General features: G+C 32.4%; 1 protein-coding gene and 1 long non-coding RNA gene across 2 annotated transcripts in view; one reads left to right on the top strand and one right to left on the bottom strand.

The window, feature by feature from the left end:
- The first annotated feature begins 4,540 nt into the window (after window positions 1-4,540).
- Window positions 4,541-27,095, top strand: part of LOC111697494 (calpain clp-1) — a 28,985-nt gene continuing 6,430 nt past the window's right edge. The window contains exons 1-14 of the mRNA XM_023467522.1: window positions 4,541-4,606; window positions 6,096-6,171; window positions 7,938-8,008; window positions 9,651-9,771; window positions 10,752-10,819; window positions 12,470-12,506; window positions 14,737-14,808; window positions 17,275-17,364; window positions 19,722-19,807; window positions 21,125-21,233; window positions 21,473-21,555; window positions 22,176-22,224; window positions 23,001-23,181; window positions 26,848-26,978. Coding sequence (XP_023323290.1) covers window positions 4,581-4,606; window positions 6,096-6,171; window positions 7,938-8,008; window positions 9,651-9,771; window positions 10,752-10,819; window positions 12,470-12,506; window positions 14,737-14,808; window positions 17,275-17,364; window positions 19,722-19,807; window positions 21,125-21,233; window positions 21,473-21,555; window positions 22,176-22,224; window positions 23,001-23,181; window positions 26,848-26,978 — 1,200 coding nt within the window. The 5' untranslated portion in view covers window positions 4,541-4,580. The remainder of the gene's footprint in view (window positions 4,607-6,095; window positions 6,172-7,937; window positions 8,009-9,650; window positions 9,772-10,751; window positions 10,820-12,469; window positions 12,507-14,736; window positions 14,809-17,274; window positions 17,365-19,721; window positions 19,808-21,124; window positions 21,234-21,472; window positions 21,556-22,175; window positions 22,225-23,000; window positions 23,182-26,847; window positions 26,979-27,095) is intronic.
- Window positions 18,683-19,134, bottom strand: LOC111697510 (uncharacterized). The gene is made up of 2 exons (XR_002764299.1): window positions 19,019-19,134; window positions 18,683-18,885 (listed from the first exon to the last, which is right to left on the bottom strand). It is a non-coding gene; the product is annotated as an uncharacterized LOC111697510 (long non-coding RNA).

Raw genomic sequence — 27,095 nt, 5'->3', positions numbered from 1 at the left:
CCAAACTCATAGTTGGATGACGACATTTTATGTCCCAAGTATTTATAAATATGTATATATATATATATATTTTTATATTTATATATTAGCCAAAAAGATGGACCTTATTGGCTGAAATTATTTGAGGAAACCTCTTAGTACTTTGGTCTAAATAAAATATTTTTTTTTTCAAACTTCGATATTTCCAAATCTTAATTCGTTCCAAAGTGTATTTGAAATACCAAGGGAAACGCTGAGCACTTCAGCAGTATAATCTTTAAAGATTTATGGCAGATTTATTTTTAGAATTTATTTTTAGTTGGATTGTATCCAAGCTTAAAAATAGAACCTTTCTTAATACATACTTAAATAGTTTATGAGACTGTAGACTTAATTTCAAGTTACTCTACATTTATAGAAAAACATTTCCGATTCCCAACTGTACCCTTAAAAGCTTTGTCTGATCCAGATCAATAAGATATACATCAGCTTTACTTTGAAAATTTATTATCTTGAATCTAGAAAACCTACGATATTTTGCACATTAGATAAACGCATAAAGGGCACTGTTGTTGTAAATCGGACATGCACATCTTTAATAAGAGGGTTGTATAAAATTACGCTTACAGTCCCTTTAATTATTAAAAATATTCTTTAGCCTTTGAATGTCATGTGTGTGTGTCTGTACCAAAAGAGTGTGTGTCTGTACCGAAGGTGTGTACTGTAGGTATATACAGTACATACGAATCTAGGTATTTGTACAGTCTAGGAGGGTACATTTGTTTATTACTAATTGTTTACTTAAAAATAAGTTTAATATACATGTAATATATTATTTATACATTTAAGTCAACACTATAAGCCAAATTTTCATGCAAAGAATATAATTTGGTTAAAGTTTACAATAAACTAGTCGTTATTCAAGTTTAATTATAATTGACGACATTGTTCTGCAATTTTCTTAACTGTAGTCATGTTGTGTGTCTGTACCAAAAGAGTGTGTGTAAGGAATACTGAACTCGTCTGCAAAGCAGTGCGACTGGCTTTCTCATGCCAGACCAGCGCCATTTCCCTTCCCTTTATTCCTATTCCCAGGATATTTCTTTAAAGATCTAGAAAATATGAATTCCGGATTATTCCCAATCCAAACACTGCCAAAAAGGACATTTCTATTCTGAGTCCGAAACCTAGGACAGAGTATCGTGATGGAATCCAGTATTGGAAACCTAAGACAGAGTATCATGATGGAACCCAGTATTGGAAACCTAGGACAGAGTATCGTGATGGAAGCCAGTATTGGAAACCTAAGACAGAGTATCGTGATGGAACCCAGTAATGGAAACCTAAGACAGAGTATCGCGATGGAACCTAGTATTGGAAACCTAAGACAGAGTATCGTGATGGAACCCAGTATTGGAAACCTAAGACAGAGTATCGTGATGGAACCCAGTATTGGAAACCTAAGACAGAGTATCGTGATGGAACCCAGTATTGGAAACCTAAGACAGAGTATCGTGATGGAACCCAGTATTGGAAACCTAAGACAGAGTATCGTGATGGAACCCAGTATTGGAAACCTAAGACAGAGTATCGTGATGGAACCCAGTATTGGAAACCTAAGACAGAGTATCGTGATGGAACCCAGTATTGGAAACCTAAGACAGAGTATCGTGATGGAACCCAGTATTGGAAACCCGGTTTCATGAATAAGGTCAGACAGTTTTGTAAATATCAATATTATTGCAACATGACATATTATTTCATGTTGCTTTTTATATTCTCTTTTTGTTTTCTGTTTTCTGAAATTAAAATTTACTCAAATGTACAAACCCCAAAAAAGAAAACTCGGGAGTTTCGTTCAACTATGCTCATAGAGAATAGAATATATATTAGAGAGGAATTTAAAGAATCTCTCGGTATGATTTTTTTCAGTCCCTTTCAGCCTGAAAGGGAGTTCAAAGTGTACAAATCATGTTAATGTTCACAAATTATATGCAGTAGAATACATTAATACAGTATGTTCCCTAGACTATTCATTTCAATTTCGAAATTTTTAAAGCTGTTAAATAAACTTTATAATGAATTAGGTGAATAAATCATTTGATTTATAGTTATAACGGAAAATCATCGTTTGTAAAGTGAAAGGCATAGAGTCTATGTGAAATGATCATTAGTTAATTATAAAACCAGCCTATTTCATAATTTGGTTTTCTTTTAACATTAATTTTAGATTTTCTATAAAATGATATTCCAGGGCCCAAAAGGTTATATAGAATAAATATGTGAAGTACACCTGCAGTATGGAAACAGTACAACAAAATGGCCGTTTTACACATTTTTATAGTAAATTCCACTCTAATATATATTCTATTCTTTTTGACAATGCTCTCTTAAAACTTAAAAAATTTTAGTTCTGGGGAAATTAATTATTCGAGGGTATATATCTAACAATAACATCGCAAATTAAAAAAAAACATTAATTAAATCATGATGATGTGACATACACCCCAACATAGATAAGAACACAATCACATGTAAGCTTTATAAAAAAAATTTACATAATATATAATATTTGTTCATATATCTGAGAATTTATGAGACACATACCTCTTTTTAATTTTTTCTTTTCTCTTTCTAAATTTTATTGTAGAAGTATAAAACAAATACCTTTCTTTTTAAACGGTAGATACATTAAAATTTAAAAATATGAGAAAACAAACTAAAGAAGTATAACAATTTTAAATGTCAAATTTATGATGAAAGGAACTATAAAAGCACAACAACTTTTTTAAATGTTCTTTTACCGAGATTTTTGATTCAAAAATAATTTTGTAATTGATGGTCTAGACTCTAGAGCTCGACAGCAAAGAAATTAATTAGCAAAGATTGGTATTTATTGTACTTATATTAGAGTCGAGGATAGGATGGTAGAGAGCTCAACCGGGACCTCCGTATCTATAGTGATCCATATACTAGTAGTATACATATACCATTCCTCTAGTATACATATACGCTTCCTCTAGTATACATATACTCTTCCTCTAGTATACATATACCCTTCCTGTAGTATACGTATACCCTTCCTCTAGTATACATATACCCTTCCTCTAGTATGCATATACCCTTCCTCTAGTATACATATACCCTTCCTCTAGTATACATATACCCTTCCTCTAGTATACATATACGCTTCCTCTAGTATACAAATACTCTTCCTCTAGTATACATATACGCTTCCTCTAGTATACATATACCCTTCCTCTAGTGTACGTATACCCTTCCTCTAGTATACATATACCCTTCCTCTAGTATGCATATACCCTTCCTCTAGTATACATATACCCTTCCTCTAGTATACATATACCATTCCTCTAGTATACAAATACCCTTCCTCTAGTATACATATACATGCCTTATACCTTAACTTCCATAGACATACATTTACCATTACTCTTCCTCTATTATACAAAAATCCTATTATACAACACTGGATAAAGCATTTATATTCAATGACAATTGAGGGGAGGAAGGCTAACCACAACAATTTCTCGTTCGAGCCACGTTCTCCTCATTTCTCGTCCGAGCCACCTCGAAATCCTCGGCTTTCGTTTATTATTAATTCTTGAAGATTGAACTATTTTTTAAAAATCTGACTTCGTCAGGGCATAAAACATGGATGGACTAAAGTATCGGAATGATTTAATCATGTTAAATCTTTAAAGCCATGAGAATTATGTCTAACTTTATTTAAAGCCATGAGAGTTATGTCTAACTTTATTTAAAGCCATGAGAGTTATGTCTAACTTTATTTAAAAGGTAATATTTAATTTTCTGCTGTATCTGTAATGGCTAACCTTGGCGATATAAAATAGATAGCAAAATATTTGGCATACTTCTGCCTGTCATTTACCCATGTAACCACCCGTTAAAATTCTATGGTTTTCACTATAATTAACAAAAAAGATTAAAGTTTTATAAACTCGGAATTATTTTTCTACACCAGGAATATCTGAAAAGTGCGTAAAAAAGTAAAAAAGTAAGGAAATAAAACTCGAAAACTTAAATTCGATTGAAACTATTTTTTTCGATTTAAAAATATGCAATATTTCATTTATGCCCTTTTGTGGCCCGCGATTCTCAGAAAATAGTTTTATCTTGGAGGATTAGACACTTAAAAAAATGTATTGGAAGGACGAGGATTTCGAGGTGGCTCGGACGAGAAAATGAGGAGAATGTCGCTCGGACTAGAAATTGTTGTGGTTGCCCTTCCTCCCCTTGATAAATGGATGGTATTTCACTGTAAAAAACATGTACAGAACGTCCCATATCATATTTTATTTAATTTTTCGAAATGATTCATTCTTCTGAAATTTTCTGATTAGTCCCGAAAATCGTAATTCAGACCGATTGACGATCGAATATGACGTGGGACACCCTGTAGCATGAGGGAAATGTTATGTACTGTATGTATAGTACTTAATGTGATACATACACCAAGTGAGTATGCACTGAATGTACTTAATAAACTTTCAATTTACTGTATGGTACATGATTGTTACAGATTGATATGATAAGATTGTAGTAATTACTGAAAGAGAAGAATGGGGTGTACTCCAAGCACAGACAGGTTTTTTATTTTATCTTGTCATTTTCATTGTTATTCCTGCCTAGATCATTGAATTTACAGTCTAAATCATTGCTTTTCTAGTCTGGATCGTTGCTTTTTATTTTTATCCTAGATCATTTCTTTTTTGTCTAGATTTTTGTTTTTCTAGCCTAGATCATTGCTTTTATAGCCTAGGTCATTGCGTATAGAGCTCTTAGAGCCTAGGACATTTTTTGTTGTTGTCTAGATTATTGTTTTTCAATCGTAAAGCATTGCTTTTCTAGCCTTAATTATTACTTTTCTAGCCTGTATTATTGCTTTTATTGTTTAGATCATTGCTTTTCTTGCCTTAATCATTACTTTTCTAGCCTAGATCATTGCTTTTCTTGCCTAAATCATTACTTTTCTAGCATAGATCGTTGCTTTTCTTGCCTAGATCTTGTCCTTGTATTCCGTTGGTGTCCTAGTATTGATCTTGTCGTATATTTTAACTCCTTACTAGTCTTGTTCTAGCCTTAATCTAGTCCTAATCTTGATCTAGTCCTAGTCTTGATCTCGTCCTAATATTGATCTAGCCCTAGCCTTGATCTAGTCCTAGTCTTGATCTAGTCCTAGTCTTGATCTAGTCCTAGTCTTGATCTAGTCCTAGTCTTGATCTAGTCCTAGTCTTGATCTAGTCCTAGTCTTGATCTAGTCCTAGTCTTGATCTAGTCCTAGTCTTGATCTAGTCCTAGTCTTGATCTAGTCCTAGTCTTGATCTAGTCCTAGTCTTGATCTAGTCCTAGTCTTGATCTAGTCCTAGTCTTGATCTAGTCCTAGTCTTGATCTAGTCCTAGTCTTGATCTAGTCCTAGTCTTGATCTAGTCCTAGTCTTGATCNTCTACTCCTGAACTATCCTTGTATTTTGTCTAGGTGTAGCAGTACAACTACTCCTGAACTATCGTTGTATTTTGTCTAGATCGAGCAGTACATCTACTCCTGAACTATCCTTGTATTTTGTCTAGATCGAGCAGTACATCTACTCCTGAACTATCCTTGTATTTTGTCTAGATCTAGCAGTACATCAACTCTTGAACTATCCTTGTATTTTGTTTAGATCTAGCAGTACATCTACTCTTGAACTATCCTTGTATTTTGTCTAGATCAAGCAGTACATCTACTCCTGAACTATCCTTGTATTTTGTCTAGGTGTAACAATACATCTACTCCTGAACTATCCTTGTATTTTGTCTAGATCTAGCAGTACATCTACTCTTGAACTATCCTTGCATTTTGTCTAAGTGTAGCAGTATATCTACTCTTGAACTATCCTAGCATTTTGTCTAAGTGTAGCAGTACATCTACTCCTGAACAATCCTTGTATTTTGTCTAGGTGTAGCAGTACATCTACTCCTGAACTATCCTTGTATTTTGTCTAAGTGTAGCAGTGCATCTACTCTTGAACTATCCTTATATTTTGTCTAGATGTAGCAGTACCTCTACTCCTGAACTATCCTTGTATTTTGTCTAGATCTAGCAGTACATCTACTCCTGAACCTGAGAATAATAACAGTGTAAAGGATTCTAACTTCTTACCAGATCCTAAGGTTAGCTGAAGTGCCCGGCATTGCCCGTGAAATTAAAATAAATATCGAATTTTGAAGAAAAAACTTTTTTAGGAAAAATAATTCAAATTTGATTTAACCTATGTTACCGCCCATGGGTTCCCTCAAAACATGTCTACAAGATAGGTCCAGCCGTTTGGCAAGCTATAGCTGACATTTTTATATATATGAGTAAAAAATTTAAATATCATTAAAGTTGCATACATACTAGATTTCCAGTGCGCTCTCTGCCTCTCTGTATTTGTTAATTTTAGCTTAAAATCCAAAGGAAGTAAGTTTTTGCCACAAACTCTATTTCTAAACCCTAGAACTTGATGGTGTAAACCTTTGATATTTCAAACTTAGAATTTTGAATCTAACAGAATTCATAGTTAAGACATTGGGTTGCAAAGAAATAGGGATTATATAATAAGAGTTATTTTTTCAAACACTTATTTCCTTTTTCGCGTGCTTTCTAAAATTAAATATTTTTGAAGATTTTTTTGTTTATACTGATGAATTGTCACAATCAATAAACATGCAGATAGACAATCCATATATATACAGAGTTACCGACAAACAATGAGTCTACTCAGACGATTAATTGTACAAAATTTAAATTATCTGTTTCCATATAGTCTTGATTCCATGCAAGGGAATAAAGCATGGCAATTAATTGCTGTTGCGGATTCTCTGCGTACAAGAATAGATACATCAGTGTTTATCTAGTATACGAGGAGGATAAAAGCATTTAATTTTGAAAATTTTCATGATTCACATAATAGTTTCCTACGATCAGAATATTTCATTGAATTTTGATGTGAAAATGGATCCCATGTCAGGCTGTGACATCCGTCTTGTGTTTACTTTACAGCCAAGAGACAGTACACTGCAGTACAAAAAATGCATACACTTCTGAAATAACTATCTTTACATTATAATTCTTTGATTCCCTGCAACTGTAAACTTATTTTTTCTTTGCAAAAGCATTGAATAAGCAGTTTAAAGGCTATATTTAAATCAGAACACTTAATTTAGCCTTGGAATCGTCATATTGTTTGGGCTTTACCATCTTATCCTTTGTAGGTAACACGCTATATTTATAGAAGAAGCTGTTCAAATATTTGAAATGGAAAAGAAAATGTTACAAAACTTTTCACGTTTTAAATAAATCTTTTAGAACATTTATTTCTAGAATCTGATCTATTTTCTAATATTGGTGACAACAAAATTTATCAAGGAGATATTTTAAAGTTAATTTAAAGGGATTGTAGACGTAATTTCATGTACAGTTCTATTTAAAGGGATTGTAGACGTAATTTCATGTACAGTTCTATTTAAAGAGATTGAAGACGTAATTTCATGAACAGTTCTATTTAAAAGGATTGTAGACGTAATTTCATGTACAGTTCTATTTAAAGGGATTGTAGGCGTAATTTTATGTACAGCTTTATTTAAAGAGGGGCATGTACGTTAAAACGGTATCATTATTTAGCTATTTGAACCTGTATAAACATGAATGAGATATCTATTATTACTCTTTGAAAAACGGCTTAAGTCAACTTGTGAGTTCTTTGTAAGACTTGCGGATTTCTTACATCCGAAACAAAGGGGTAAATTGTCAGAACTAAACACTTTTCAAGCTAGAAAAAAAGGACAATTCAAGTCAATCCAGTAGTTTAAATGTACCGTAGTTTTTAGTTATATGTTTAGATAATATCAACTATGGATGTCTAGACTGTTTTATTGATATTATAATTTGGTTTCAGTGCCAAGTTCAGATCCGTCTGAGTCCAACTTCCAGTCAGGTTGACGAGGATGGGGCTGGTAGACCTGCCAGGTAAACATGGTAGACTTGGTAAACAAGAAGATGGCTAGTAGACCTGCCAGGTAAACATTGTAGACTTGGTAGACAAGAATATGGCTGCAGTAGACCTGCCAGGTTCACATGGTATACTTGGTAGACAAGGATATGGTTGGTAGACCTGTCAGGTAAACATTGTATACTTAGTAGACAAGACAATGGTTGCTAAACCTACGAGGTAAAGATTGTAGACTTAGTAGACAAGACTATGGCTGCAGTAGACCTGCCAGGTAAACATGGTAGACTTGGTAGACAACAATATGGTTGGTAGACCTGCTAGGTAAACATTTTATACTTGGTAGACAAAAATATGTTTGGTAGATCTGCCAGGTAAACATTGTATACTTGGTAGACAAGAATATGGTTGGTAGACCTGCCATGTATACATCGTAGACTTGGTAGACAAGAATATGGTTGGTAGACCTGCCAGATAAACATGGTAGACTTGGTAGACAAGAATATGGTTGGTAGACCTGCCAGGTAAACATTGTAGACTTGGAAGACAAAAATATGTCTGGTTGACCTTCCAGGTAAACATGCTACTGTACACTAGGAAGACAAGGATATGACTGGTAGACAAGGTAAATATGTTACGGTAGACTAGGTTGACAATGATATGGCTAATAGACCAGATTAAAATATTGCGGTAGACTAGGTAGACAAATAAATGACTGGTAGACCAGGTAAACATGCTACGGTAGACTAGGTAGGCAAAAATATGGCTGGCAGACCAGGTAAACATCTTACGGTAGACTAGAAAGACAATAATGTGGCTGGTAGACCAGGTAAATTTGTTACTGTAGAATAGATAGACAAAGATATGACTGGTAGACCAGGTAAACATGCTACGATAGACTAGGTAGACAAGAATATGGCTGGCAGAACAGGTAAATATGTTACGGTAGACTAGATTGACATGTAGTTCAGGTAAACATGTTACCGTAGAACAGGCCGATATGGCTGGAAGACCAGGTAAACATGTTACGGTAGACTATGTAGACAAATATATGGCTGATGGAACAGGTAAATAGTTTACGGTAGACTAGGTAGACAAATATATGGCTGGTAGACTAGGTACACATGTTACGGTAGACTAGGTAGACAAAGATATTGCTGATAGAACAGGTAAACATGTTACGATAGACTAGGTAGACAAAGATATGGCTGATAGAACAGGTAAACATGTTACAGTAGACAAGGTAGACAAATAAATGGCTGGCAGCACAGGTAAACATGTTACGGTAGACAAGGTAGACAAATAAATGGCTGGCAGCACAAGTAAACATGCTACGGTAGACAAGGTAGACAAATAAATGGCTGATGGAACAGGTAAACATGTTAAAGACATGTAGACAAATAAATGCCTGATAGAACAGGTAAACATTTAGTTTCATTTGGAAAATAAGATTGGAAATTATTTGTGAAAATTGGATTTTGAAAATATATTTTGGAAAGTAGCTAGAATATTAATATCTTGGGGGAGGTGTGGGATGAGGCTGATGAAAGGTTGAAGACTGGAGGAAGGATCTAGAATATTAATATCTAGGGGGGAGGTGAGGGATGAGGCTGAGGAAAGGTTGAAGACTGGAGAGGAAGGATCTAGAATATTAATATCTAGGGTGGAAGTGAAGGATGAGGCTGAGGAAAGGTTGAAAACTGGAGAGGAAGGGGAGAATGATCTAGAGGAGGAGGGACCTGGACATGGTATGCTCGGAGTCCTTGGTACAGAAGAAATACAGGTGAAAAATGAGTGATGTGAATTTTAAATATTCGGGAATGAAATTAATTAAGAGATTGGCTGGTAAATATTTCCCTGCTCCTGATATTTTTCACCCAAAAATCATTGATTTTACCAACTCAACGAGAATACAAACAAACTTTATAATCACTCTTTGCACAGTTCAATTCAAAAATGGAACAAAGGCTTAAAACTTTTGGACAAGGTTTTTACATATAGAACGAAGACAAAATTTGATAATTTTTGTATGTTATTATTCTACAATATCTTTTGATGACATTTATTTATGTAAATAAACGTATTATCCATTATTTCCATTATTATGCATTTCCAAGAAAAAGAAAAGAAAACTATCATGCAGCAGGAAATATGAAAATCAATTTTACAGTTATTATCATCATTACAGTCATCATAAAATTCTTGTGTACCTTATAAACATACTACAGTGAAACCCTTAATAATGAATTCATCAAATGTCATATTCTTCACTTTCTGATAATGGAATGTTGCAAATATTTAGTTTTTTAATTAAATGATTATATGGAACTGTTCCCGCATATTTATAGCTATTTATTTATTTTCGCAAACACTGAAATTTACGTAAAATAAAATAAAACTCAGGCATAGCTATGGTTTAGCTTATTAGCTCCAGGAGTAGCTAAGGTTTAGCTTATTAGCTCCAGGAGTAGTTGAGGTTTAGCTTATTAGCTTGCAGGAGTAGCTGAGGTTTAGCTTATTAGCTCCAGGAGTAGCTGAGGGTTGGGTTATTAACTCCAGGAGTAGCTAAGGTTTAGCTTATTAGCTCCAGGAGTAGCTAAGGTTTAGCCTATTAGCTCCAGAAGTAGCTGAGGTTTGTAGAGGATGTTGTACTTTTAAATGAAAATAAAAAAATGTTGATCTTCTCAATAGTTCTTGAATAAGAAAGGTATTTGAAAACATGTAAATTCACTAACTAAAGAAATAAAAATAAAATACTTTTAGGGATTCGGTCCTGATCATCCGTTTGAAGACCCTAATTTTCCAGCAGAACCCTCCTCTTTATACTTCAGGGAAATAGCATTTTCATCAAATTTTTTTTCTTTTCATGAAAGGGACTGTAGACGTATTTTCAAGAACCCTTCATTTCAAATCATAAAAATTAACTGGTCTTTACAACGGGACCTGAAAAACCTTTGTCTGATCATTTATGAATTAAGTATCAATGTTTATAATTTTAAAAACTGATTATATTAAATTGTGGTTTCTCTACTACAGTTTCAAGGGTACCGTTGTTAATAGGGTATTGCCATCTTTGCATGGAGGTATTACTTGAAAATTTAGGGCTGGCCACTTTTTTGATATCGTTCCGTTCCGTTCTAGAACGAGGGCCTTCAGCTAGATCGTTCCGTCCTCGTTCGTTCTTTTTCCGTTACGTTCTCGGTCTTCTTAGTCGATACGGTACCATCCCAAGTGTTAATAAATTATTTATATAATTTTCTCATCAGATACTCCCTCTTAATATCTGTGGTGTAAGCTTCAATGGGTCAAAAATATGATGGAAACGATTCTTTAAAAATATCTTTAATTTAATAGGATTGATTAAATGAATGATTATATCAAATCTATATTTACACTGAAGGCAGTATTAATTAACGCTTATTATGATACCTTTTTAGTCAAGTGCAAAAGTGAGATTTTTAAGTATTTTTTTTTATAGGATGTATACTTAAATGCAACAATTTCCGTTCGTTCCACGCTTGTTTTTTAATACTCCAATATCTGTAGGACACGTTCTATGTGTTCGTTATTTTTTAAGAACGATGGGATCGTTCTTGATAATTCCCCAGGAACGACGCCCAGCGCTTCTTGAAATTAAACTTAAAGTCCCTTGAAATATTTGCATGCCCAATTCACAACGGTACCCATTACACCTTTATCCATGAGTAACAATGAAAAATATAACGTCGTTTTTCTATCTGGTAAATTGTGGAATTCTGATAATTTCCTTCATTGTCACTCTTGATGTAGAAATCTGCAAATCACAGAAACCACTATAAAACACTATTAATTTAAAAAATATCTTTATCATTTGAAGGGTACTAAACTGTTGTGAATCGGGCAATTCCCTTTTTAAATGGTGGGTCAACATTTCAAATTTCAAATTTTAATAATCAGAGCAGAGCTGAAAACTTTAGAATGAGATATTCTTAATCACGATGTACACACTTTTGATTTTTTCTTATAATCCTCTTTTTGGATATTTCTACTGCATAAAAGTTACGTATGATAACAATTACAATTACAATCATGTTAATATGAAATTATTAAAAAAACATATTTGAGGACTATTGTCATTTTGAACGTTATAGTCTTAATAAACTTTAATTCAAAACTTACGTTACATGTTTAGTTTTTAATTGATATGAAACCATCAACACCAGAAATCAGAACCGGTTTTTCAAAAGTTAAAGAGTACATCTTAACATGACACGCTGATTGGTTGAATTTCTAACTTCTGTCTTGGATATCGAAATCTTGGGATTTGTAAAACCATTAGTTTAAGCATTAATCTTGATATCCATCATTCTAAAGTTTTCAGCTCAGGTACATAATGAAAAGAAACTAAACAAATGTCATCTTTTATAATTGAAATCTAAATTTTAATTTAGCCCATGCATTCAAAAATTTTATTAATTGGAAAAAAAATGTTAAAATTGAAGTTCTCGTAATGAAGACGAACTTTGCCTGTACACATGGGTAAGTTTTATTATTATAGGTAGTTGTAGTATTATACAGTGATAACCAGAACACAATGGAATAGACAGACGACATTATAGCAATACTTAAGCGTTTCAATGTTGTTACAAAGCAAATATTGTTACTAGGAACTTAGCAAAGCACAATTTAAGTGAAATGGGTCGAATTTTTACACTCTACAATTGCTATATCTAATGTTCATTGAACTAGCATAAGTCCTAAATTGAGTTTTAAAGGCGTCTTCCTATTTCAGAGTATTTTGGTTATCACTGTAAAATATTTATGTTTTATTAAAAAAATGATAATGGGTTCACAGCATCTAAAATATTATATTAAGCGAAGGAATTGACATTTAGAAAAGCACACCACTTTTAAAAAGAATACTTTTGATTAATGGTTTACAAAATCATAGTTTGACGACTACACGAAGTTGTGTATGTCATTTTTGGCTCTCTGTAAATAAAAACTAGTTTTCTATGACAAAACAGATTTGTTTCAAGTCAGAGAACCAGATTCAAAGAGGTTATCTCATCTCAAATTGAAAATAAAAGGATTGTCGTTGTAATTTCAATTTAGTTTTGACAATTTTCTTCATTATTTCTGAAACATACGTGCGTAAGTCTCTTTACAGAAAAACCGCAATTAAAAATCATCTGCTTTCAAACAGAAGATTATGAATATCTCATGCATTTTTGACAAATCAAAGCTTTAAAGGGTACCATCATGAATTGAACATGTCTGTATAAATGTAAAATTACTTAAAATCACGTTTTTATTCTCCTAAAAGTCTCATGTTCTTTGCGGGTAGATCAGAGTATCAGATTTCCTGTTTATAGATATATTTCTTAATGTCAAGTGTTTGGTAGAACATTCTCTATTATTAATCAAGGTCAGCAAACCCAAAGGCAATAAATTCTAAGTTTAACCTAGGAATTTACTAGTTTTATTCATGTACTTTTTTAATATTAAACTTTTAAGGTTTGTGTATTTATTTTCCTGTGACGTATTTGGACTTATAGGAAGTAGGACCTAGTTTTATCCAAACAATAACAAAGATTTTTAACAAACTAACTGTTGTTTATTTACGCAAAACCAGTTTCTGTGTAGTTTTGAAACGTCACGGAAAAACATACACAAAATCTATTCCATGTTACCATTCTTAACATTCCTTGTTCTTGCATTTTATGCATTAAGTACAAACAGAGTAAGTTTATAGTAAGAGTACAGTTTTAGCATGTTTAAAACTCAAAAAGTAAACGAATACAATATTTGTTCATTAAAATCACAGATTCGAATTCCTATGAAATCTGCTAGATTACAAATTGGCACACCCTAGTTCAATATTTTTTTTAATTGGCACACCCTAGTTCAATATTTTTATGAATTGGCACACCCTAGTCTGATCCCTACAATTATCTGAAACCAATAAACTTGTAAATTAAAGCATAAACAAGTTATAAAATTTAATTATATTAAATCCACAATTAAAATCAGTATTGAGAAACTAAATTTCTTTCTAAAAAAAGTATACACATTTTTTCGTATTACGTATTTGCATTTCCGATTAACAACGGTACCCTTTCAATCTCTACCTGACTAACAATTAGCGAGATACTGTCGTTTTCTATAAAATAGTGTTAGATTACTTCATTGTTTCTGGAGCATAAATCTGCAATTAGCTTTAATGTAGAAACCGCAAATGAAAAAATCGACTTTAGGATAGAAAAAATCTGACACGTAATTGTATAAACTGTTGAAAACTTCCAAATAAAATTATATTGCTTGTTGTTCAATTCATATTTTCATTGAATAAAGTAGTTAAAGTTTAATTGTCATTATTATTTCCCGAATAACCCCGCCAAATGACTGTAAAATAGTTAGAATTACCTTGACGTGGTGTTCTTACTAGCAACAAGGGTTATTAAAAGGGGGGGGGGTAAGTTTCTGATTTCAGGGATTTAGTGGAAATGTTCATTTCATTTTTCCTTAAAGATGATGAAAGACTCATTTGTTGTTAGCAGAAAAAGAAGCAGAACCTTAAAAATGGTAATATAGGCGCACTGTTCTAAATTAAAAGATTACGGTGTGGATTATTTGTATTTTAAACCCTATCCCTGATGGGGTACTTGAGGGGGGTCATATTGACCCCCCCCCCTTTTCTAAATCCCATGTTTGACGTCCAAATATGATAAATCAAAAATGCCAAACTAAAAAGTAAAAAATGCTTTAGGTGAGACCAAAAGATTTAGTTCCAGAACCTCATATATTTGTGGATGGAACCTCTAGAAGAGATGTGGTCCAGGTATATAGATTTGTGAATGGAACCTCTAGAACTGATGTGGTCCAGGTGTATATATATATTGTATATTTGTGGATGGAACCTCTAGAAGAGATGTGGTCCAGGTATATATTATATATTTGTGGATGGAACCTCTAGAAGAGATGTGGTCCAGGTATATATTATATATTTGTGGATGGAACCTCTAGAAGAGATGTGGTCCGAGGTATATATTATATATTTGTGGATGGAACCTCTTGAAGAGATGTGGTCCAGGTAAACATGCATTAGGAAAAAATGTAAAAAAAGTATTTTGGCTAAAAACATGAATAGTTCGGACAATCCTTTCTTAGTATAAGTCCCTGTAAAGGACTGTAAGTACCCCTTTTGTAATGTGTTATATAACGATTCACAAAGATACCTTTCCATTTTTTACTGAGTAACAATGAGTAAGATATCGTCTGTTTTTACCTTCATGATTTTTGTTTAAGAACTATGTTTACGTGGTACCATTGTAAATCTAGCGTGTAACTATTAAACTGAGGGCCTCTTATTACGTCGAAAAGTCCTTTAAGTCCCAATCCAGTTATAATTTGATGATTGCTAGAGAGAGAGGGGTAGATAGAGAGCTAGAGAGAGAGATAAAAGGGATGATGAAAATAGTTGAGAAGAGAAGTAAACACTCAAATAAAAACTTTAATGGAATATAAAATGAAAGAAGGAAAATATAACGCGCAAATTCAGAGAAATCATGAACTGTACAGTACTATAAATTCTAGTGTACAGAATCAATCATACGGAAACATTAACTACGCTTAGCAGTTTCAACTGTGCAGTAACAAAAACTGTAAAGTAACATAAACTGAACAGAAGTAACATGAACTGTACAGCAGAATACATTGTACAGTAACATGAACTGTACAGTTCATACAACTGTACAATTGCATAAACTGTACAGTAGCATTCACCGTACAGCAGCAAAACTGTACAATAGCATAAATTGTACACCAGCATAAACAGAACAGTAGCAAAAACTGTAAAATAGCATAAATTGTACACCAGCATAAACATAACAGTAGCAAAAACTGTACAATAACATAAACTGTATAGTATTATGTACTGTACACTAGCATAAACTGTGCAGTTGTATGAACCGTAAAGCAGCATAAACTGTACAGTAGCATATACTTTACAGTAGTTTATACTGTACAATAGCGTAAACTGTGCTGTAACATAAACTGTATAGTTGCATAAGCTGTACAGTAGCATAAACTTTGCAGAAGAATTTACTGTACAGCAGTATAAACTGTACAATAACAAGCTGTACTGCAGGATGAACTGTAAAATACCATACATTGTATGATAGCATGAACTGTATAATTGCAAAAACTTTACATTAGTCTATACTACACAATATGAATAGCATAAACTGCATAAATTGCATAAGAACAAAAACTGTACAATAAAATACACTGTATAGTAAAATACACTGTAAAGTTGAATAAACTGTACAGTAAAATACAAAGTTAGGTTGAATAAACTGTACAGTAAAATACACTGTAAAGTTGAATAAACTGTACAGCAGTGCAGTTATTAAACCCTTAGTGCTTGTACATTGTACAATATAATCTAATTGTTCCTATTGTTTAAGCAGAATTTTTTCATAACTAATCAATATTAATAAAAGGTTAGGACTGAAAGGGAATGTTTATATATTTATAAAAGGTTAGAACTGAAATGTAATGTTTATATATCTAGAAAAGTTTACTTTGAGGTTTTAAAGCTTTTCTCTATTTTACTCTCGAGGAAACCTGATTATTAGGTAGAAGTAATTTGAGAAAGTAAAATAAAACTCAAATTGAAATCACTTAAGTTTTCATTCTTTCAATTTGTTATCTAAGATAATATAAATATTATAAACAACAATATATTTCGACTTTGAAATTTGTAAATATTTCACGACTACGGAGAGAACTGAAAAATTTCAGACCGTCAAAAATTTAGCCCCAATTTTTTGGAAATATTAAGGGACTGATAACTGTTATCAACCTGTATTGTTTAGGGGGTACAAGAAGCCTGTTAGCTGTTATAAACCTGTATTATTGTTTAGGGGGTACTAGGGGCCTGTTGGCTGTTATTACCTGTATTATTGTTTAGGGGGTACAAGAAGCCTGTTGGCTGTTATAAACCTGTATTGTTTAGGGGGTACAAGAAGCCTGTTGGCTGTTATAAACCTGTATTATTGTTTAGGGGGTACGAGAAGCCTGTTGGCTGTTATAAACCTGTATTATTGTTTAGGGGGTACAAGAAGCCTGTTGGCTGTTATTAACCTGTATTATTGTTTAGGGGGTACTAGTGGCCTGTTGGCTGTTATTAACCTGTATTATTGTTTAGGGGGTACTAGGGGCCTGTTGGCTGTTATTAACCTGTATTATTGTTTAGGGGGTACTAGGGGACTGTTGGCTGTTATAAACTTGTATTATTGTTTAGGGGGTACTAGGGGACTGTTGGCTGTTATCAACTTGTGCTGCTCTTGCTAAACGTGAAGATTTACTTTATAGGGTGGTAGACCCACATCAGGTAATATACTAGGAGTGGAAAAATAAAAATAATTGTTGGTATTTGTATGAAGAATATTGAAAAAGAAAAAACTGCAATCATTTCTGCTTCTTGTTATCTCAGAACTTTGTACTTCAAATTTGTTGATTTAGATGGTTTTTTTTTTACTTTTTAAGCTACGACGCTGAATACCTTTATGAAACTTGTCTCAATTATCTCCTTCAATTTTCAAATATAGTATGAACCATAAAACTGTTGAAAAGGATGACGGTCATGAAGCAATCTTAAAGTGTATTTTGTTGTTCCAAATCAAAAAGTGTTACAAATAGCTTAATAATCACTTGTTAACTGAAATGGGTCTCTGTACACTGCACAATAACATATTTATTGAATTATTGAAAATAATTTTTTTGATATAATTGTCGTCTTCATATTCCATACCTTTCCTATTCTCCCTGTATATCCTCTGAATACAAATTAAATCCTGCAATTTGATTCGATGGAATATTTCGAATAAAGTGTTACTTCAAAAAACTATGTTAGGAATTTTATGTTTTAAAGAAACTGTGGACGTTTTCCATGTTTCTTAATTTAGAAAGAAAAGATAAAAAATTGACTTGTTCGCTCCATGCAATGGTAACCTTCAATCTTCTATCTGAGTAAAAATTAGCTTCATTGTATTTCTATCTAAAAAGTGCTCCGTTATTACTACTGTAGCATAACTCCGCAAGTCAGTTTACTCATCCTATGATCAAAGAAATATTTAAAGGGTACCGTCGTAAGATTGACATGATACGCCTACCTGTTCCTAGAAACGGAGGGCTACTTAAAATTACAGAGAATCGATATTTCTTTTTTTATATTTCCTGCTTTTGTGTTGTGTGATAATATCATCATTATGCTGTAACAATATGACTATTACACATACATTAGTCTACTTGTTCAGTGTCATTTACTTATAATACGAAATAAATAGAAATAGAAAGACAACCTTGAATGTTAAATGGCGATATCAATGATTCACAAAAGTGGCTTTAATATTATTATGTCGTTTTTTTCAAATTGTGACAAATGTCATTTAATTTCTTGCTCGTCTCCGTTGCTGAAGTCTATTTAGGACTTTCTCCAAGTAAAAACAAGAAAATTTTCATCATTGATATTTGAGTTCAAGATTCCATCTCCCTCCAAGAGTAGTCTTTATGGGTTAAAAGTTATGACGATACATAACGTAACATTATAGTATAAACTACCAAGAGGTTATTATACAAAAGGACGAGTAAGATCTGCCAAACTAATCAGTGCATTTGGTTTGGCTATGTGATGATAATTAAATGACATGTTACACTATTGAACATTTATTTTAACACAGTTCATACAACAAGATAATATTACTTGTATTTGTTTATCTCGCTGTTGTTGGTGATGGAGGAGGTTAGCATGTACAAGTACAGGACATGTGTGAGTCCTCTATTGTACAGAGGCTTTTGCACAGAACCCGAGAATTTCCCAAGGCTGTGCAACAGTTTCGCCAATTTACCAATTCTATAAAGAATATATTAGATGAATAATTTACATCTATAATAAGAAAATATAAAACCTAACCCCTCTGATCTGAACAATTCATTTGTAACAATACAGCATTACAATTCTCTGGACACTTGAATATGATTTATACCTGATAATTGTTTGGGTAACAGATCTTAACTGAGTGCGTGGAGCTGGGTTAATCAGATTGTAAACAGTGCAGTACACTGATAAACAACATAGTAAAAAGGGGCAACCAGTACCCACGGATTAATATTTACTGTAATTCCTTTTAACTAAAGTTTAATTTTATTTTCCTTCTTCTTGAGTTCGGTTTTAGTTAGTCCAGAGTTTCAAAGTTTCAGATTTCAAATGGAATTCTCCTTTTCATTCCTCTAAGGAGGATTAATGCGGAGAGAGTGTAACCAATAAACATACTCTAGATTATAAAATCTGTCTTATTTCTAACATTTAGTGGGTAAAGATTTTGAAAAAATTCTCTGTATCTAGACCCTGTCCCAATGTATCTTGATCATGTATCTCTGTATCTGGGCCCTGTATCTCTGTATCTAGACCCTGTATATCTGTATCTAGGCTATGTATTCAGATCCTGTATCTCTGTATCTAGACTCTAGATCTAGACCTTGTATCTTTGTATCTAGACTCTGTCCCAATGTATCTAGATCATGTATCTCTGTATCTGAACCCTGTCTCTGTATCTAGACTCTGGATCTAGACCCTGTATCTCTGTGTCTAGACTCTAAATCTAGACCTTGTATCTCTGTATCTAGACCCTGTCTCACTGTATCTAGACCCTGAATCTCTGTATCTAGACTCTTTAGTTCTGTATCTAGACCCTGTATGGTCCTGAGTATACTGGGATGATAAGAATAAATATCTGGAGATATGGTCGCTGGGTAACTGTAATCATAGACGATAGGTAGGTCATTTTAAATGGATTGTTCAAATTTTAAAGATATCCATATTTTTCAAAATTTTGATATCATGAAAATGTCCATTAATTAAATAAAATATAATTTGTAAAAAAGTTAAATTTGCGACATTGCTTAGATAAGATTAAATAACTTTTCTTTTAATTTTCCTCAATTACAAGTTAGAATGCTTAAATATTTATTTTCTAAACAAAGATAAATTTTTTTTTAATCTTAAACATAAATGTAATATCAAAACCTAAAAAATTGTTGTTACTTTCGCCGTTTTCTTATGAGAAATTATAATCCTATCAATAATCAGTTTCCATACTGCAGTCCTTCAATTATCATACAGGGAAATTTTCATCTTTCTAAACATCCCAACGAATGATTTTACAGGTTCTTTAACCTTAAATTTGAACAAATATTTGGCATTAAAATGTAAATTAAAAGATGTTAAGCCTTTCAGTAAAATTTTAAAGAATGGAAAATCCATATTTTTATTTAAATCCTTTTTCTCGTTATATCTAGCGTATTGTATAGAGAACAAATTTTGAGATAAAAAAAAATGTCTAATTGTAACATTCATATTTGTTGAATGAATCCAAGTTTTAAAAATTCTGCGTAAAAGCCTGCACAGTTTATCAAATTCTAAATTCTCACTATAATCTATATACATTTGTCAATCAACTAATGTGAAAAAAATAATCCAAGTTTTAAAAACTCTGCGTAAAGGACACATTTTATCAAATTTCAAATCTATATATATATCAATGAACTAATGTAAAATATTTTTAAAAGTACTTTATGTTGCACTTGCAACCACATAATTTGAAAAATTCTCCTTTTAGTAATAAAATGTCGCTCAGGATTTTCAATTCGTAAATGTTAACAAAAGCAAATTTCAAAGTCCTTTTATCATTTTCGATAAATTGATTGATTAATAACTAATTTCGTCGTTTTTCAATCAATTCACTTATAAAGCGAAACCCACTATTAATAAAGAACTAAATATCATAAAGAAAAACATTGATAATTCATTCACTGTTGATCAAACAACGTTTTTATCGGTAGGATATATATATAGGATATTTACAATTGGAAATGTCAATCTATTTATCGAGTGTTACTAGAAATTAAACGTTTACAATCACTCCAAAATAAGAGAAAAAACGACAAAATCAATTCTAATGTTTTCTGATTCTCGCTGTATATTTGTATATTTGTATATTTGTATATTTGTATATTTGTATATTTGTATATTTGTATATTTGTATATTTGTATATTTGTATATTTGTATATATGTATATTTGTATATATGTAGAATACCGCAAAAGAATGGTTCCTACTGCTATGCACGTTGTCTTGATCCTGCGGAATTCTGGGTTGCACTTGTAGAGAAAGCTTATGCTAAAATTCACGGAAGTTATGAGGTAAATATTTTGCTTTATTGCTTTATTTTTTTTAACTTCAATTGTGTTTTTAACTTTTAAAGATTTTGAGATGTTTCATGTTAAAAATTGTGGGCTTTTTCATCATGCAAAATATAAGAAAATATCAACTTGATAAAATGTATGCATTAGTTAATCAACAAGTTTTAATTTCTTTTTGAAGTTTAAGCAAACATTTTTCTACACAAACAAAAAATGTTGCATTTTGTTTAAATGTAAAGGCAATAGAGGGCGGAATGCCTATAGAAGCTATGGTTGATCTAACTGGAGGATTAGCAGAAAGATACGAGCTTAAAGATAGCAGGTAAGAACATGGCCCTGCAGGGAATAATATATACTCTACACACAGCTTAAAGATAGGAGGTAAGAACATGGCCCTCCAGGGACTAACGTACTCTACACACAGCTTAAAGATAGCAGATAAAAACATGGCCCTCCAGGGACTAATGTACTCTACAAACATCTTAAAGATAGCAGGTAAGAACATGGCCCTGCAGGGACTAATGTACTCTACAAGCAGCTTAAAGATAGCAGGTAAAAACATAACCCTCAGGTGACTAATATTTACTCTACAAACGGACGATTTCATGAAAGCATTTCTTAAAGACATTTGCCTAATTCTACATTTAGTAAATTAACGAATGTTAAACGAACGTTCAGTTCTCTACCTGTGGAATATGTGGTTTTCGTATTTCTCAAAATATTTGAACCGATTTTAAAATCCAAGGAATTCATTGAAATATAAAATATAGGTTTTTATATAGAGAGCTATATTACGTACATTAATTTATATAATAAAAAGAATAAATGACGTGCAGGCTTGAAAAAAAACGTAATCAAATTAACTCAAGAATGATATTTTTAAAGAATCTCTCGAAATTACTTCTCTTGAATTAGAAATACTAATACACTAACATATTCTAGGAAGCATAAAACTCTCTACAAATATCTCAGAAAATCCTTTTCCTCCCAGGTAGAAACATTTGTGCTTCGTGGTCTGCAGGAAAACATTAATAAATTATCAGAATTTAACACTTTTATTATTTACTTGCGCGCAATTGCGGTCCTTGTAATTTCCTCGTAATTCCGTGCAATTCCGTGCAATTCCGCACCGTTCCGCGCAATACGAGAACAGTTGCACGCAATTCCGATTGGAAACCATACTTTTAATCCAATACACTACAAACCAAGATTTGCACAATCTTTTACAAAAATCAAGCCGTATTTTGCCAATTGCTTCTTTTAAGCTTAAGCCAAAAAGAGAATTTTTAAAATGTATATGTCTAGGCCTACAAAAAAATGTAAATCCCTTGGTGAGGTAGAACCAAAGGTCAAGGCGTTGTGACTTTTTACAGTCGAGGCTGTCTAAAAAATTTTATGACTAAGTTTCAGAGTTATCAATATCTAAGTGCCTAGAAAAACGACAATATCCTCTACATTATTGATAAGAAAATGCCAGCTGAATATCGGACATTGTCATATTTCCATAGAGGGTCTTTTAAAATTCGCGTACAGTCCTTTAATTAAAGGCTGATTCTATCTGTAATATACAACAAATAATCAATAACAAGAGTGATAACTTCGTTATTTTAAAGGTTTAAAAGTTATCGTTGTTAATTGGACTAGGGTCATTTGAAATTATGATTACAGCCTTTACATGTGATTTGTGTTCCAGAAACACAACAAATAGTTCTTTTGTATTTAGAAAAAGGCAAACAGTCCCTTTGATTAGGATTTGTTATTATTCAGGCGTTTATCACCTGCTCTAGGAAAGGTGACTGGAAGATGTCCCACAAGGCTGATTCTAATGGTTTAGTCCAGGGACACGCCTACACAATTACAGGACTGTACAGAGTACACGCCCAGGATCTAGGGCGGATCTGTCTCCTTAGGATCCGGAATCCCTGGGGGGATAAAAATGAATGGAAAGGTGAACAAAATTTTGCGTTTAAATGTTAATTTATCTGAAAAACATTTTTCTTCGGAAAGAACAATTTAAGTTTTCGATTTTTCTTTTTTCATTGGTTTTTAACATTTTTTGTTCTAACTTTTGACGTTTAGAAGTGTGTATACTACTTAAACATTCAAAACTCAAAACATCTCACTCCCATGAATACAAAATTTTGCGGATTTTTCTGTTTAATTTTTTTTTTAAATAATAAATGTCAACATTTTTTCCGGGAAACTTTTTTTGGATCCTAGCAAACATACAGATTATTTATAGTAATAAATGTATATATAAATGTTAATATAAATAAACAGATATTTAGTAGAATCTCAACAAAGGAAAGTTAAATTGAAATATTTTTCATTTTAGATTACATTTCTGTTTTTACACGAGCACATCTTTGTAATCAATATCAGCGGCGAATGAATAAAAAAAAGTAATACAAGACTGACGTGTGTAAAACTGCAGCTGTTTTTAATTTCAGGGGCAAGAAAGGTTCCAAACCGTGATTTGGACCAGACCTGACACTGGTTTGGTCCAAATGTGCAAAGTTTTTCAATTGTTTATATTAGTCAATTTAAGTCGAGAAGTAAAAAAACCGTCAGTATACTTTAATTTAGAATGGTTTGGGCTACATTTTTACTGCAAAAATTGAAGCACTAAACCCCTGCAAATGAATAAATTTTAATTTGTGATGATTATTGATTAAATTTGAGAACATGTCACGTTTTTAGAGCAAATGTAAAGTTTGGGCGCCAAACACCTTTTGGAACATGTTACGATTTTGAGACATTTAACAGATAGAATCACTAACTTTTTCATATTTACATAATTTGGTAATAAAACAAGTTTTCGCATAGAATTTAAATTATGAAACAATAGAAATGTATATTTAATACTTTCTGTTCTAATATTTCAAAATATAACGACTTAAAGCATTGAAAAATTCTAATATTAATATTAAATTGTTCTTTAGAACACAAAAAAATGCGAAAATTTATTTTTGAAATAAAGGAAACTTGAAATCATCTGTACTGTAGTTAAAAGTATAATATGCAAACAAATTTTAGAATAATTTAGAAGATAAAATACTTTTAGTGACTCATGCTTATCTGTAAATTATGAAAATGCGTTTTGTTCTGAATGTTAAATATTTTCAAATTTTGGATTGTTTCAAAAATTGGTTCATGTTCCACAACGCGCTCAATATTTTAATTGTTTGAAAATGGTTTGGGTTTTAATTGAAAATGAGAGATCACTCACAGTTTTTATTGTAGAACAGAGGTAGACACTGTTATTTGTTCTCGTCGTGCCTAATAATATTTTGGAAATTGTATCTTTAAGAGTTTCTAAAACTTTGATTATAATATTTGTGCCCAAACCTGACATAAGCACTGTTTGGAACTAGCGTACCCTGAATTTAAGTATTTTTAATTATTTAATCGGTGTTACTCTGACAGCTTAGAACAATTGAGAAGGATTCATGACCTGTTTATACTTAATTATTTTTTGAAAAGCTGCGACTAAAAAATGTCAATGTGGAAATTTAAAAAATTTATGTTTTGACCAGTAAACTAACAACAACTTTAAAGAGCAAAGTTCTTACGGTATTGTATGGAGAAAAAGTACACATTGAGTAAATGCATAATATAATTCTAGGAATCAGCTTGACTAAACATTTTATTAAAAATATTATTAGAAAAGTTGTAGGAGAGGAAAACATGCAATCGACCATAACACCTAATTAAAGAGGGATTTCAATGAAGAGAAAAAAGTTTAAGAAATACAAAGGTTTACAAACTGGAAGGTGTTGAATATAGAAAGTTTTTAATAACATTAACAATCTCAGCACTTCTCAAAATGTCTTATCAAAGAAGGAAGAGACAGGTTCATAGATAGGTTAGAGAAGGAAGAGAGGTTGAAGAAGGAATAGACAGGGAGTAGACAGGTTTAGACAGGTTGAAGAAGGAATAGACAGGTTGAAGAAGAAATGGACAGGTTAAAGAAGGAATGGACAGGTTAAAGAAGGAATAAACAGGTAAAAAAAGGAATAGACAGGTAAAAAAAAGGAATAGACAGGTTGAAGAAGGAATAGACAGGTTAAAGAAGGAATGAACAGGTTGAAGAAGGAATAGACAGGTAAAAGAAGGAATAGACAGTTGAAGAAGGAATAGACATGTTGAAGAAGAAATAGACAGGTTGAAAAGGGAATAGACAGGTTAAAGAAGGAATGGACAGGTTGAAGAAGGAATAGACAGGTAAAAGAAGGAATAGACAGGTTGAAGAAGGAATAGATAGGTATAAGAAGGAATAGACAGTTAAAGAAGGAAGAGACAGGTTGAAGAGGGAATAGACAGGTTATAGAAGGAAGATACAGGTTAAAGAAGGAATAGACAGGTTAAGGAAGGAATAGACAGGTTAAGGAAGAATTAGTCATATTACAGAAGAAATAGACATGCTCGAGGCAGTATAGACATGTTTAAAGTGAAATAAACGTTCAAGGTAGAATAGACAGGGACAAGGCAGAAAAGACATGTTTAAGGCAGAATAGACAGGGACAAGCAGAATAGACATGTTTAAGGCAGAATAGACATGTTCAAGGCAGAAAAGACATGTTCAAGGCAGAAAAGACATGTTCAAGGCAGAAAAGACATGTTCAAGGCAGAAAAGACATGTTCAAGGCAGAATAGACATGTTCAAGGCAGAAGAGACATGTTCAAGGCAGAATAGACATGTTCAAGGCAGAATAGACATGTTCAAGGCAGAATAAACATGCTTAAGGTAGAATAGACATGTTTAAGGGAGAATAGACAAGTTCAAGACAGAATAGACATGTTCAAGGCAGAATAAACATGTTTAAGGTAGAATAGACATGTTTAAGGGAGAATAGACAAGTTCAAGACAGAATAGACATTTTCTAGGCAGAATAGACATGTTCAAGGCTGAATAGACATGTTCAGGGCAGAGTAACATGTGTAAGAGAGCAAGATTTTAAAATTTGTGTTATATTTATACTTTAGTTGATGAGTTGATTAAAAATATTCTCTCTATATTCTTCTTTCCCGGAATTGTAAAAATAGATAAGAGAGAGAAAAAAACATGTTTGTTAAAAAAATAGAAAGCGAAAAACGTATTTACAGTGAAAGCTTGGACGTGCCCCCGCCCACCATATTGATTTATCTTGAAAAAAAAACTCAGATTTTTTTCGGAAGTATTAAAACCCATCTGAAGAAAAAAGCTAATTCTATAGTTTCGTCTTTTAATAAAACTGATTTTGAAGATAAAATCGGAGTAGCTGGATAAACGTAAACGTTAAAAACGAATGATTATAAGAGATGCAAAAAAAACTCCGTAGGAAACTCAAAATAATATCCTTGAAACCTTGTAAAGGCAAGAGTTATGAAGTTATAAGTTGATAAGTTGATAATTTAATATTTTAATCTCTCGACTTAAGTGACTAGAAGATTACTGCATGCAGGCGAAAAGAAGTAAATTGACAGAATTTAATTCTTTGTGGGATAGAAAAACTGTAACGATCTAAATTTTACTCAGTTGAAGACTTAAAGGGCCACCATTGCAAATCGGGCGTGAAAGTTCGCTTGAAATTACGCCAGTAACGTCCCTTTTATTAAAAATGTTATTGCCCAGGTGCCTGGTCGGATGGGGATGAGCTATGGTCTAAGGTTGAGGAGGAGAAGAAGCATGAGATGGGTTTACACTACATGAATGACGGGGAGTTCTGGATGGAGTTCTTCACAGACTTTTGTAATCAATTCGAGGTAATTACAACTTTATCTTTATTTGTAATCAATTCGAGGTAATTACATCTTTATCTTTATTTGTAATCAATTCGAGGTAATTACATCTTCATCTTTATTTGTAATCAATTCGAGGTA

This window comes from Eurytemora carolleeae, unplaced genomic scaffold (assembly GCF_000591075.1).
Source record: "Eurytemora carolleeae unplaced genomic scaffold, Eaff_2.0 scaffold104, whole genome shotgun sequence".
In the NCBI taxonomy this organism is placed as follows: domain Eukaryota; kingdom Metazoa; phylum Arthropoda; class Copepoda; order Calanoida; family Temoridae; genus Eurytemora; species Eurytemora carolleeae.
This window is presented reverse-complemented; position numbering and strand designations above follow the sequence as displayed.